The sequence below is a fragment of the Podarcis melisellensis genome (genome assembly GCF_964234715.1).
Source record: "Podarcis melisellensis genome assembly, chromosome: 10".
Classification (NCBI taxonomy): Eukaryota; Metazoa; Chordata; class Lepidosauria; order Squamata; family Lacertidae; genus Podarcis; species Podarcis melisellensis.
This window is the reverse complement of record NC_138542.1, coordinates 854,209-867,012: the sequence shown is the minus strand read 5'-3', so window position 1 is coordinate 867,012 and position 12,804 is coordinate 854,209. Positions and strand designations below refer to the sequence as shown.

The following is a 12,804-nucleotide window of genomic DNA, read 5'->3' as shown; positions in this document are numbered from 1 at the left end:
GTGATCAGTGCCTGAGTTGCAGTGATTTAGACTATTGTGGTCTAGGTAAGGGTGGAGTTGGTGCACAAGCCACAACTGCTGAAAGGGATAGCCACCAATTATTTGTGCATCTCGTGACAATGATGGTTCCAAAAGTATCCCCAAACTACAAATGTTGTGTTGTTGAAGATGGTGTGCGATCCCTTGGATTACTGATAGAGCTTGGATATGCAAAGCTGCTTCACACAGTGGGTTTTCCTAACACACAAGCAATCACAGCCTTTTATTGACTGCATGTGTGCCTGAGACTACAAGTAGGAACATTACATGAACCCCCAGTGTACACAGCTAATGTCAACGTTTTAGGGAAGAGGTAGCCAATGTGGCTGCCTCCAGATGTAATCAGTAATCAGCGTGGCCAGTGGCCAGGGCTGGTGGGAATTTTATTACACATTTGGGGAGCTGCCCGTCTTCAGCACCTGAAGAAGAATGACCCTAAAGGGAGCATTTGAGATGTTTCTCTACTAGCCTTCACCAACCTGATGCCCTCCTATGACTTCCATCAACCCTTTCAGAACATTTGGAGGGCACCAGTTTGGTTAGGCTGCCTCAGACCATTAAAATTGTTTTTTGTTTTTGTAAGAATCCTCCATGTGGCTTGCGCAATGTCTAAATGACCCAATGAAATTAGGTCCTGCCCGCATGGCTGCAATATTTAAATGGTGCTCCAGCCACATGACCAAAGGGTAGTATGGTAGCTCAGAAAAGGAGATGTCAGCCAGGAAGACTCTAGGTTAAATGTCACTTCTGCCATTAACTCACTATATGGCCTCAGGCAAGCCACTCTTTCCCAGTCTCTCATCTGGAATTACTACATGGGAGCCCCCCCAGTGTAAATTGCAGGTGTGGGAGTGTGATCCAGATTAAGACTTCAGCAAGATTAAAACCCCACTACCCCCATGCCAAGATCCCAGTCTGTAGCTGCAATTTGCATGGGAGGGGACTGTTATTGGAGTGTAAACTGTGTAAACTGCAAGTTTGTTGGTGGAGAGAGAGAGAGAGGGGGGGGGGAATGAATAAGGAAGATGTTGTTGTTTAGTCATTCAGTCGTGTCCGACTCTTCGTGACTCCCTGGACCAGAGCACGCCAGGCACTCCTATCTTCCACTGCCTCCCGCAGTTTGATCAGACTCATGTTTGTAGCTTCAAGAACACTGTCCAACCATCTCGTCCTCTGTCGTCCCCTTCTCCTTGTGCCCTCCATCTTTCCCAACATCAGGGTCTTTTCCAGAGAGTCTTCTCTTCTCATGAGGTGGCCAAAGTATTGGAGCCTCAGCTTCACGATCTGTCCTTCCAGTGAGCACTCAGGGCTAATTTCCTTAAGAATGGATGCGTTTGATCTTCTTGAGGTCCATGGGACTCTCAAGAGTCTCCTCCAGCACCATAATTCAAAAGCATCAATTCTTCAGCGACCAGCCTTCTTTATGGTCCAGTTCTCACTTCCATACATCACTACTGGGAAAACCATGGCTTTAACTATACGGACCTTTGTTGGCAAGGTGATGTCTCTGCTTTTTAAGATGCTGTCTAGGTTTGCCATCGCCTTTCTCCCAAGGAGCAGGCGTCTTTTAATTTCGTGACTGCTGTCACCATCTGCAGAGATCATGGAGCGGTAACAGCAGCGAGAATATTACTGGCCCAGAATTGGAAACAGGAACAAGTTCCAACACTAGAAGAGTGGAGAACAAAGTTGATGGACTATGCAGAACTGGATAAATTGACAGGGAAGATTAGATATCTACGAGATCAAAAGTTTATCGAGGACTGGAGAAAGATGGTGGACTATTGGGAAAGTACAAGTGATAGAGAAATAACGTTGGTGGCACTCAAAGAAGCTCTGTAAAAGCTAAAGAAATATTGCAAGAAAGGAAAAATAAGTTGTAAATGGTTTACTAAAGGTAATAGTGAACTCAAGAACTGTGTATTTAAAATCTAAAATTGGATGATTGTCAAAGAGGCTGAAGGAAGTCCAAAATTGGAAAAATTTGTTAAAGTTGAAAATGTGATGTGTTACGTATGTTTTATTTGTGAAAATTAATAAAAAATTATTTTTTTAAAAAAGAAAGTAAAATCTCTCACTGCCTCTATTTCCTCCCCTTCTATTTGCCAGGAGGTGATGGGCCCAGTGGCCATGATCTTCGTTTTTTTCGATGTTGAGCTTCAGACCATATTTTGCGCTCTCCTCTTTCACCCTTGTTAAAAGGTTCTTTAATTCCTCCTCACTTTCTGCCATCAAGGTTGTGTCATCCGCATATCTGAGGTTGTTGATATAAGGAAGATAGAAAGAGAGTGTAGCCCTGCTCACTTTTGGCTCCAGTCCTGGGCTGTGGGCTGCAAATCAAAGGGAAAAGGACCGAGACCTGCCCTATACAAAATGGCTATAGTGCTTCCAGTTCCTGTCCCGTGCCATGGTGATGGCTCTCTCAACATCAGAGAGGCACAGGCTGAAAAAGGGGGTGGAAGGGGTTAAACAATTCCCTATAAACCTCTTGGGGTACGGGAGGTACTGGCAGCCCAACGTCGTCTCAATGGCTCGCCCTGGCACAGATCAGTGTGGGGATAGGCGGAAGCACTGGGTGCTATGCAATTCTCCTGATGCAAACCCCACCCCCCAAATTGCCATTGGATGCAGAGGTTCTCCTTATAATTGGGTTTTAATTGGCATTAAGAACAGGTGCACAACAGACGAGATGGACATTATAACTGTGAACAATCAGCTGCATGGAACAGAGGTTTGAAATTGGGAGAAGATTCTAACTTGTGCTGGCGGTAGATGGAGGAGAGGAGGGCTCTTTGCTACATTTTATAGAATTTTTTTCATTTTTGATCCGGCAAACCTTTTCTAATATTGGATTTTAAACTATACAAGTGAGGATGGCTTGATGAAGAGATATTTAAAAGAAGATGTAAAGCTGTGTGTGGCTTGAAAGGAGTGAAGGCGGGAGGAGAGCCTGGTTGTTTTGTTTGGAAAGATATCGCTGGGAGTTAGAGCCTACCCCCCCCCGCCATAAAAAAGACTTAAAGACTAAGAGATCATGGAGAAGTTGAGATATAACCAGTGCTTTTTTCTGGGGGGGGGGTATGCATACCCCTAAACATTTTGTGAATCTAAGTTTGGTCTCATTGAGGGGCAGTATTTCCATATGAGTAGGATAATGAGAGTACCCCTAAACATGTTTTTAGAAAAAAAGCACTGGATATAACCAATTTTTTAAAAAAGCAAAATTCTATGGTAGCGGCAGAAGGAAAGTGGCATGAGGGCTTTTTGTATGTCGGAAGAGGAATGGCACCGACTTTTCCCTCCCTTCCCAGCCAGAGGAAGAAATGGCGAATCTCTGGAACTTGTTGATTCTTGGTGCCAGTGGAAGGGAGGGATCTGCTCTTGTCAATTTGGAACTGCTTGAGTATTATGGAAAGGAGCTGAGTCAGAGAAAAAAGAGGCTTTAACCTTGAAGTTGCCGCTTTGCCACAACCAGGCTGGAATACAACAATGATAGTGGGAGTAAGGAGATACTCCCAAATGCTGCAGGAAAAAGGAAAACATCATAGAGACACATAAGGCCAAGAGACTAACAACTGACTTTTGGATGTGGCATTCGCAGAATGAAAAGGAAAAAGCTATGGTTCCTCACTTGAAGCTTTTTGGGGAAGTTAAATAATATAATAACATGAATAGAAATGATTAAAAGTGCAGCTGTTAATTATGTGATAATTTTAAAAAATGGAATGTAATAGAAATAAATAAGAATATGAAATGCAGTAATATTAGATCATAAAGATCCAACAAGAATGATGCGTGGGAGGCCTCTTAACAAAATTGTATTAATTTGGAACTAATTTGTGTAATTGGGTTTATATTGGAAAATAATTGACAAAATGGCTATAACCTATGTTGGGCCCTTGGGACAGCACAGCCTCTGTTTGCAAGGAAGGGTGGGGGAGAGATACAGCAAAAATGTTTTATTGAATTTAAGCCTATTTTATTTTATAATACAGGTTTTTATGGTTAACTTAGGTTCTTCAGCTTGTAATGTTCTTCCAAGAGAGCTTACTGAAGTATGATAATTTAGTTAAGAAAACAATTATAGAAAATAATGCTTAGAATGAATAACAGTAATGAAGTCATAAAGACAGACCTGCTTAAATGCCTGACCTGTTTAAAAAACTATTTGTGACTTGCGGCTCCCATCCTGATGTGACATCCAGTCACTGTCTGGGTGCAGAAACTATTAAGCGATATCAAATAATTTATTTTACAAAATGATGGTGACATTTTCAATTAAAAAGAAAAAGAATATACAAATATTTACTTACCAGCTCTCTTGGTCTCATGTTGAAAAGGATTCTTTCAGCATTTTCACTGTCGTGCCTGCTTTCCATAATAGCCAACAAAAGCTTGGAGGCATTATTCTGAGGGCACAGAATTGAATTGATGCTGTTAAAATTTATTTCATGAATTAATGATCCCTGTATTTGCTTTAATTGATATTGCTAGGGCTGCTTTCTTTATTAGATAAGAATTTAAACTGCTTGCATTTGTTTTTGAAAGACATAACATTAGTGCAGTGTAAAGCTATTTAACTTATTTCTTTGCAAGTGTGATCAGATAGATCAGATCAGAAGAATCTTTAAATGCATCAGCCACTATCTATAGTGTCAGGGAACTGCCATCCAAAGAACCGGAGGTGCACAGGCTCATTGAGGTTGAGAGAGAAGTAGCAGCGGAAGAGGGAACCAGTAGAGGGCGAGCAAGAACTCCAAGGGAAAGTGAGTCGGAGGGATGGCTCAGAGACGCTTCCAGCGAAAACAGTGGGGAGGTCTCAGGACCTCCTATAGGGACACCCACTCCTCGCCGGAAACTGTCACGCCGAGAGTCCAGAAGACGTGTTTCCGTTAAAGAGCTTTTATGTTGGAAACGATTCCGAAAGCAACCACTTTCGGATTCTACTAGCGATTGACGCAGCCATGCTGGAGGGGCTCCGTCACAGGCAGAGGTTTGAAAACCTGATCAAACTCTGAGGGACTTGCATTTTACGCACAAGCAGCTCATCATCCCATCACAGCAATCCGAAAGTCTCCGAAAGCCAGCTTGTGCAGGGAGAGGCATCATGAGCAACCCAGCCGGAACCGGAGGAGCAGGAGCAGCTGGAGGGGGTCCAAGCCTGGAGGAAAGGTACAGGGCGTTGGAGATCCAGCTGGCGCTGCAAACGGCGAGGCTTGAGGAGAGGAGGGCTCAGGATGCAGAAAAGGGAAAGGAGAAAACCACCCCGCTCGCCAGAAAGGTGCCAGGATTGGTGCAGAAATTCGGGGGGGATCCCAGGAACTATCATGCCTTTAGAACAGAGATGCAATACGCTCTCAACCTGCAGTTTGATGACTTCCCCGACGAGGAATCGCGAGTGGCTTTTGTAATTGGCCATCTCGAATTGGGGGCGAAGGACTGGGTTAGACCCCTGATGGCAGCGAATAATGAGATCCTAAAGGACACGAGGAAGTTTTTTCGTGCCATGGACCTGATGTTTTCCAGCGACATTGAGCAGGGGGTGGTGCGAAGGCAGTTAATGGCTTGCCAGCAGGGAAGCCGATCTGTCCGTGAGTACTGGACTGAGTTTACTATGCTGATTCATAAATTGGGGTGGGACCTATCGGCGGAACCCATCCAGATGCTTTTCGAAGAGGGGCTTTCTTCGGCCGTCAAAGATGAACTTTCCCGGGGGCCCAGGGCGGAGTCTATGGATCAGCTGACCAAATCTGCGCTGTCCATAGGAGCGCGCCAGGAGGCGAGGGCTTTGGAAAAGCGGGAAGGGAAAGGAGACCGTTGGAGGGAGCTCCGCATTCCAGACATTCCAGAGCCACCTTTCCCGCCGGCAGAGCTGATGGAAGTTGGAACAGCGCGGGCGCGCGCAGTTTCAAATCCCAGTGAAGGGCGGAAGAAGGAGGGAAAGAGCGCCAAGAGATGTTATCTCTGCCAACAGCCAGGGCACTTTGCCAGAGTCTGCCCACAAAGAAAGGAATGGCAAGGGATGGCAGGAGCTGTTGGGGAAAAGGAAGAGGAAAGCAAGGAGCAAGTAAAAGCCAACGCCTGGCTGCCACCGTCGGGGCACAGCAGCCAGGCCAAAGAGCAGTGAAAGCGCCGGAACCTCCCAGACCTGCTTTAGTGATAGAGGTGTTACTAGAACTGCCAAACGGACACCCACTAAAGATCAAGGCGCTTTTGGATTCAGGCAGCTCCTGTAATTTCATGAGTAAGGAGTTTGCAGCTGAGCACCAAATACAGACCATCCCTTTAAGTAACCCCTTGCAGGTGACTAGATTGACGGCAGAGAGCTGTTGGGGGGAGAAGTTAGCCAACAGACTGTCCCGATGATAATGAGGGTGGCAAGGCACACCGAACGGATAGCGTTTAATGTGGCCACCTTGGGAGGAGCTCCCATCATTTTGGGGATGAGCTGGCTGGCGCTACACGATCCGCTAGTGGGCTGGCATCAGAGGGTGGTCTCCTTTGGGTCAGCGCATTGCCTAGAACACTGCAAGGAGGGGAAGGTTCCGGGAGGAGCCAGAGTCACCCTAGCCAGGATGGAAGTAATGGACAAAGGGAAAGTGCCCCCGCAATACGCAGATCTGAGCAACGTATTCAGCGAAAGGGAAGCAGACAAACTGCCACCGCATAGACCCTTTGACTGTCAAATCAACCTACTCCCTGGGGCCCAACTCCCAGTGGGCAAGCTGTACGCCATGTCAGACAGGGAGATGCAGGAGCTGAGGGAGTTCATTGACAAAAACCTGAAGCGAGGTTTCATCAGAGAGTCCCGAGCGGTGGGGGGCAGCCCAGTGTTTTTTGTGGACAAAAAAAACACAGATAAGCCGAGACTTGTGTGTGACTTTAGGGCCCTGAATGCAGTGTCGGAACCCCTGGCTTTCCCTATGCCCCGAATTGATGACATTTTGACCAGGGTAAGGAAGGGAAAGATTTTTACAAAGCTGGACCTGCGGGGGGCGTACAATCTGATACGCATAAGGAAGGGGGATGAATGGAAGACCACCATGTTCACCCCTTTGGGAGCCTTTGAATACCTCGTTATGCCCTTCGGTCTACAAGGAGGCTCCGCGTGCTTTCAAGCTTTTATTAACCACGTTCTGGGACCTTTGCTCTACAAGAATTGTGTGGCCTTTTTAGACGACGTGTTGGTGTATTCGGAAGATGAGGAGCAGCATGTGAGGGACGTTCGAGAAGTGTTGGGCAGGCTGCAAGCCAACCAGCTGTGAGTGAAACTGGAGAAGTGCCAGTTTCATACCAAGGAGGTGGAATTCCTGGGGTACCGCTTGTCAGACAAGGGATTGGCCATGGATCCAGGCAAGGTCCAAGCGGTACTGGAATGGAAGACACCGAAGACCAAGAAGGATGTGCAAAGATTCTTGGGGTTTGGGAACTTTTATCGGAAGTTCATCAAGAACTTTGCCCACTTGACGGCGCCCATCACCGACTGCCTCAGCAGCAAGAAGAAATTTGTTTGGACGGCAGAGGCGGAGCGAGCATTTGAAGAACTGAAAAGGGCTTTCGCCTCGGAAGAACAACTTCTGCATGTGGATTTACGAAAACCCATGAGAGTGGAAACCGATGCATCCGACCGGGCGGTAGGGGCGGTACTTCTTCAACCGGGGAGGAGTACGTCGGAGTGGAGACCGTGTGCCTTCTTCTCGCGGAAGCTGAATAAATCCGAGAGGAACTACACGGTGTATGACAGGGAACTACTTGCCATTCACGAAGCGTTCCGGAGGTGGAGACATTTATTAATTGGGGCACAACACAAGGTGCAAGTGTGCACCGACCACAAGAATTTAGAGTATTGGAGAACAGCTCGAGTGCTCAACCAACGACAAGTGAGATGGGCACAGGAATTCTCCAAATTCCACTTTGAAATTTGTTATGTGCCAGGCCCAGAAAACGTCAGGGCGGACGCGCTCTCACGCAAACCAGAGTATTGGGAAGGGGAGGGGGCGATCGAAGAGAGACATGTCATCCCTGAGGACCGCTGGGTGTGTGGGGCGGCGCTGGTGGGGCAACGAGAACTGGTAGAGGAAATGGAAAATGATGAATATGCCCAGGATAAGCTCAGAGGTCTCAGGGGGGAGGGCGAGAGCCCCGGAGGTTTTGAAGAAAGAAATGGGGCATTGAATTACAAAGGGGCACTGTATATACCCGAAGGTGAATTGAGGGGGAGAGTACTCAAGCAGTTGCACGATAGCCCCACGGCGGGACATTTTGGGCAACACAAGACCATGTGGTTGGTTACCAGGGAATTTTGGTGGCCCAAGGTGAGGGAAGATGTAAGGGAGTATGTAAGAGGGTGTGACCAATGTCAGCGAGCCAAAGGGGAAAGAAGGGCGCCGGCAGGGTTATTAGAACCATTACCCACACCAGAACGGCCTTGGGAAGCGGTATCAATAGATTTTATGACGGATCTGCCGAAGTCCAAGGGGAAAACAGCCATCATGGTAGTAGTAGACCTGTTAACTAAGATGTGCCACTTTGTAGCATGCTCACATGCAGTCACAGCGGAAGAAACAGCGAAGTTGTTTGTAGAACACATCTTTAGGTTGCACGGGGCTCCCTTGAGGGTGATCTCAGACCGCGGCAAACAATTTACTTCCAGGTTCTGGAGGAAGCTCATGAGCTTGCTGCACGTGGAAGTCAATTTTTCAACTGCCCGGCACCCTGAAACCAACGGGCAGGCGGAAAGAGCAAATGGCATTCTTCAACAATATCTGAGGTGTTATGTCAATGACAGAGAGAACGATTGGGTCGAAAAGTTGGCGCTGGCAGAATTTGCCTACAATAATGCGGAGAATGTGTCCACAGGGATGAGCCCCTTTTTGGCTAATTACGGGTGTCACCCCAGGGCATTTCCAGGGGAAGGAGGGGACAGATGGAGCGTCCCAGCGGCTGAACATTTTGTAGAAGAGATGGAAGCGATCCATCATCAGCTCCAGCTCAACTTAGAAAGGGCCAAGGCACAATATAAGAAGCAGGCAGACAAGAACAGAAGGGAAGGTGAAACCATAAGGGTGGGGGATCAAGTGTGGCTGTCAACCCAAGGGTTGCCGTTCAAAGGGGGTTGTAAGAAATTGAGGCCCAGAAGATTGGGACCCTTTGAGGTCATTCAGCAGGTCAACCCGGTGGCTTTCAAACTCCGGTTACCCAACCACATGAAATTGCACCCAGTGTTCCACAGGTCGTTACTGTCACCATACAGGGGGGGACGTGAAGGGGAGCACGTCAGGGGACCAGCCTTGGAAGAGAGGGAACGCCGCAACCATGTAGCGGAAATCCTCGATTCCAGGTGGAAGGGAAATCAGGTGGAGTATTTGGTGGCGTGGGAAGGGGAACCGGAGTCAGAAAACACCTGGGTGATTGCAGAGGAAGTCAATGACGAGGTTTTAACAGAAACGTTCCACCAAAGATTCCCGAGGAAACCTCAGCCGGTAGCAAGGTTTAGGAGGGAGTATTTCGGCACCACCGACGAGGAAGAGGAACTGGAAGGGTTCGCGGAGTCGGAGTTGGAAGAGGGAGTGGACTCCGATGACGAAGAGTACCGAGAGACCAGGGACAGCAACAAGTGGAGGGAAGTGTTCGAGACTTCGGAAGATGAGGGAGGTTCTTTCAGGGGTTTTACCTCCTCACCGCCCGTAGGGGAGGAGACGGGAGGGGGTGAAGGGGGCCCTGGAGGGGAGGTGGATGTCAGGGAACTGCCATCCAAAGAACCGGAGGTGCAAAGGCTCATTGAGGTTGAGAGAGAAGTAGCAGCGGAAGAGGGAACCAGTAGAGGGCGAGCAAGAACTCCAAGGGAAAGTGAGTCGGAGGGATGGCTCAGAGACGCTTCCAGCGAAAACAGTGGGGAGGTCTCAGGACCTCCTATAGGGACACCCACTCCTCGCCGGAAACTGTCACGCCGAGAGTCCAGAAGACGTGTTTCCGTTAAAGAGCTTTTATGTTGGAAACGATTCCGAAAGCAACCACTTTCGGATTCTACTAGCGATTGACGCAGCCATGCTGGAGGGGCTCCATCACAGGCAGAGGTTTGAAAACCTGATCAAACTCTGAGGGACTTGCATTTTACGCACAAGCAGCTCATCATCCCATCACATATAGAAATAAAATAAAATAAAATATACTGAAGATAGAGGTAAAACTTAACTATACAAAATGCATTTTGGAGGATTACATCAATAATCAAATAATAGATCTTATTCTAATTGCCCCCACCTAAAAACCTTGCAGTTTTTTCTGTCGCCTGATCATCTTGATCTGATAGAAGAAAGGACACAGTAGCACTCATTGAGCTGCCTGGCATGGACAATAATAGAGGGGCAATAACCTCACTCCTCAAATCTTTAGAAAGAGTGCAAGCCAGAAGCACATGAACCACTGACTCAATACTGCCATCTCCACACGAACATGACCGTTTTTCCAGCCGAATTTTCTGAAATCGACCCTCAAGTACAGCCGAAGGTGAAAGTGCAAAAATGCAAAAGTGAAAGTGTGTCTGTATTTTGGAATTGTTAAATTTTGCAGGTAGGGTGCCAACATGTCAAAATGACTAGGTGGGAAATAATCATACCATGGACAAAATTTCCTTATTGTGGCCAAATTATTCTCTCGCTCAGTATCATATAGGCGCTGTCTAATTAAATTATTTGCTTTACGAAACCCAGTGTTAATAAACTTTTGCGGTGACAAACCAGAAAAGTAAAGCTTTTTCTTGACAATTTTAGTCCAAGTGCTCTCATGACAATCTTGCGATACCAAGGGTAATAGACCAGTGGGGATTAAATTTAGGTGAAGCCAATAAGTAAATATCCTACGCCAAATTTGTAATTCAACATAGGGGAGGCTAGCCTCTAAACACAACAAAGCATTTGGAATACAGGATGGAACAGAAAAAAATTGCCATAGGAACTTAAGATTGAACAGCTTCAGTAGATCCAAGGTCCAAATCTCAGCTCCAAACAATAACTGTGCTGGGGATTTAGCTTTAAACACTTCAAGTGCTGATAGTATGTGATTGCTACCTTTTGTACGGAAAAAGCATGTCAGATTTTTGGTGCTTTGAGATGCTTTTGCCTTTGCATACAGTATTTCTGATGTGCTTCCCATGACACTGTTGACTGAAAAATAAGGCCGAGGTATTTAAAGACTATCTATGGGCCCTATAGTTTCTTGAAAACACAATGACTTTAGTTTTCTTGTTTTCTTCACAGCCAGCTGTTCCCTTTGGCAGTATCCTGTGAATTCCCTCAATTATCTTTTTAGGCCCATTTTTGTTTGAGATAGAAGTACTGCATCATCTGCATATAATAATATAGAGATGGGGGGTTTTTTGGCCAATTTAGGGGCGTGGTACTCTGGGGATGTTAAACTCTGGACAATATCATTTATATATAAATTAAACACTGCGGGAGTTAGAATAAAACCTTGCTTAACTCCATCTGTGGCTGGTACAGATTCTGTGAGCTGCCCATTTGTAGAGCAACGCACTTTCACCACACTGTTTTTATATAGACATTTAGTCAAGAACAATAATCTTTTATCTATACTTGAAGAGTTCAGCTAATCCGACAGTCTTACTCGAGAGATTGAATCGAATGCAGCTTTCGGATCAATGAAAGCTACATATAGCACACCACCTGGTTACTTAACATACTTATCTATATTCAGGTAGGTAGCCGTGTTGGTCTGATGCAGTAGAAATATAGTAAAAACAAAAAACAAAAACGAAAGCTCATACCAAGAACAAACTTAGTTGGTCTCTAAGGTGCTACTGGACAATTTTTTTATTTTTTATATATATATATACTTATCTATAAAATGGGCTAGTACAAAGCAATGGTGGATCTGCCTTGTCTAAATCCTGCTTGCTCTTTGGCAAGAATAGTTTAATCAGTTATCCAATCAGCTAGCTTATGTTAAGGATGCTTTGCATATAATTTGCTAATTACAGGTAACAAACTAACTGGTTTATAACTAGCCAGATGGGATGTAAAGCCTTTTTTGAATATGGGGATAACTACCGCTGTGGCCCAAATAACCTGGATGAATTGATAAATGAGATAATTACTGCCAACAGGGAGACCCACCAGTTGGTGTTAGACTTTAACAGCTCTGGGGGCAAATAGTCTATGCCTGGTGCTTTATTATTATTTAACTGTGAAATAAGGTTCTTGACCTCAGTTGTAGATACTGGAGGCCAGTCTGGAAAGTTTTCCAAAGATTCTGTTATTTGGTTGACCTCATGAAGATGAGTCAGAGCTAGGCTGAGTACTGGTGGGGTCCACTTAATTCTATGGCCTGCAGTCACACCTAAGTTTGCATTAGAGATAAATTGAGTTTTGGGGGAAGAATTGTTAAATACTGGGCCTACTAGTACCATTGTTAGTGGTAAATTATCACTTTCAATATTATGGCCCACCTCAAACTCCATGACAAACCTATATGCAAATTGCAAGATTGCAATATAATTTATCACACTGCCCCCATGCTTTGCAAAGTGGGTATATTCCCTGGGCTGATCGTCCTCTGTCATACTGTTTAATATTAGCATGGCTGTTGTAGTTGCATTCAACTTTGTGGAGATGAAACATGCTAGACCCCCACTGGCCCTACCACCTTTTGTTGAAATGTATGCTCAATATATGGCAGGCTGACAGGGCACTCACTGTGCACCACCTGCCAGCTCATGTACGATGTAGTGTACAGTGCAGTACAGTG

The 12,804-nt window shown here is 46.0% G+C and overlaps 1 protein-coding gene across 6 annotated transcripts in view; it reads right to left on the bottom strand.

Annotated features, from left to right (window-relative positions):
* The window catches only part of ITPR2 (inositol 1,4,5-trisphosphate receptor type 2), a 313,187-nt gene that overhangs the window by 57,936 nt on the left and 242,447 nt on the right, over positions 1 to 12,804 (bottom strand). For all 6 annotated transcript variants that reach the window (XM_081927580.1, XM_081927582.1, XM_081927583.1 and 3 more), the window contains one exon: positions 4,353 to 4,448. In XM_081927580.1, coding sequence (XP_081783706.1) covers positions 4,353 to 4,448 — 96 coding nt within the window. The remainder of the gene's footprint in view (positions 1 to 4,352; positions 4,449 to 12,804) is intronic.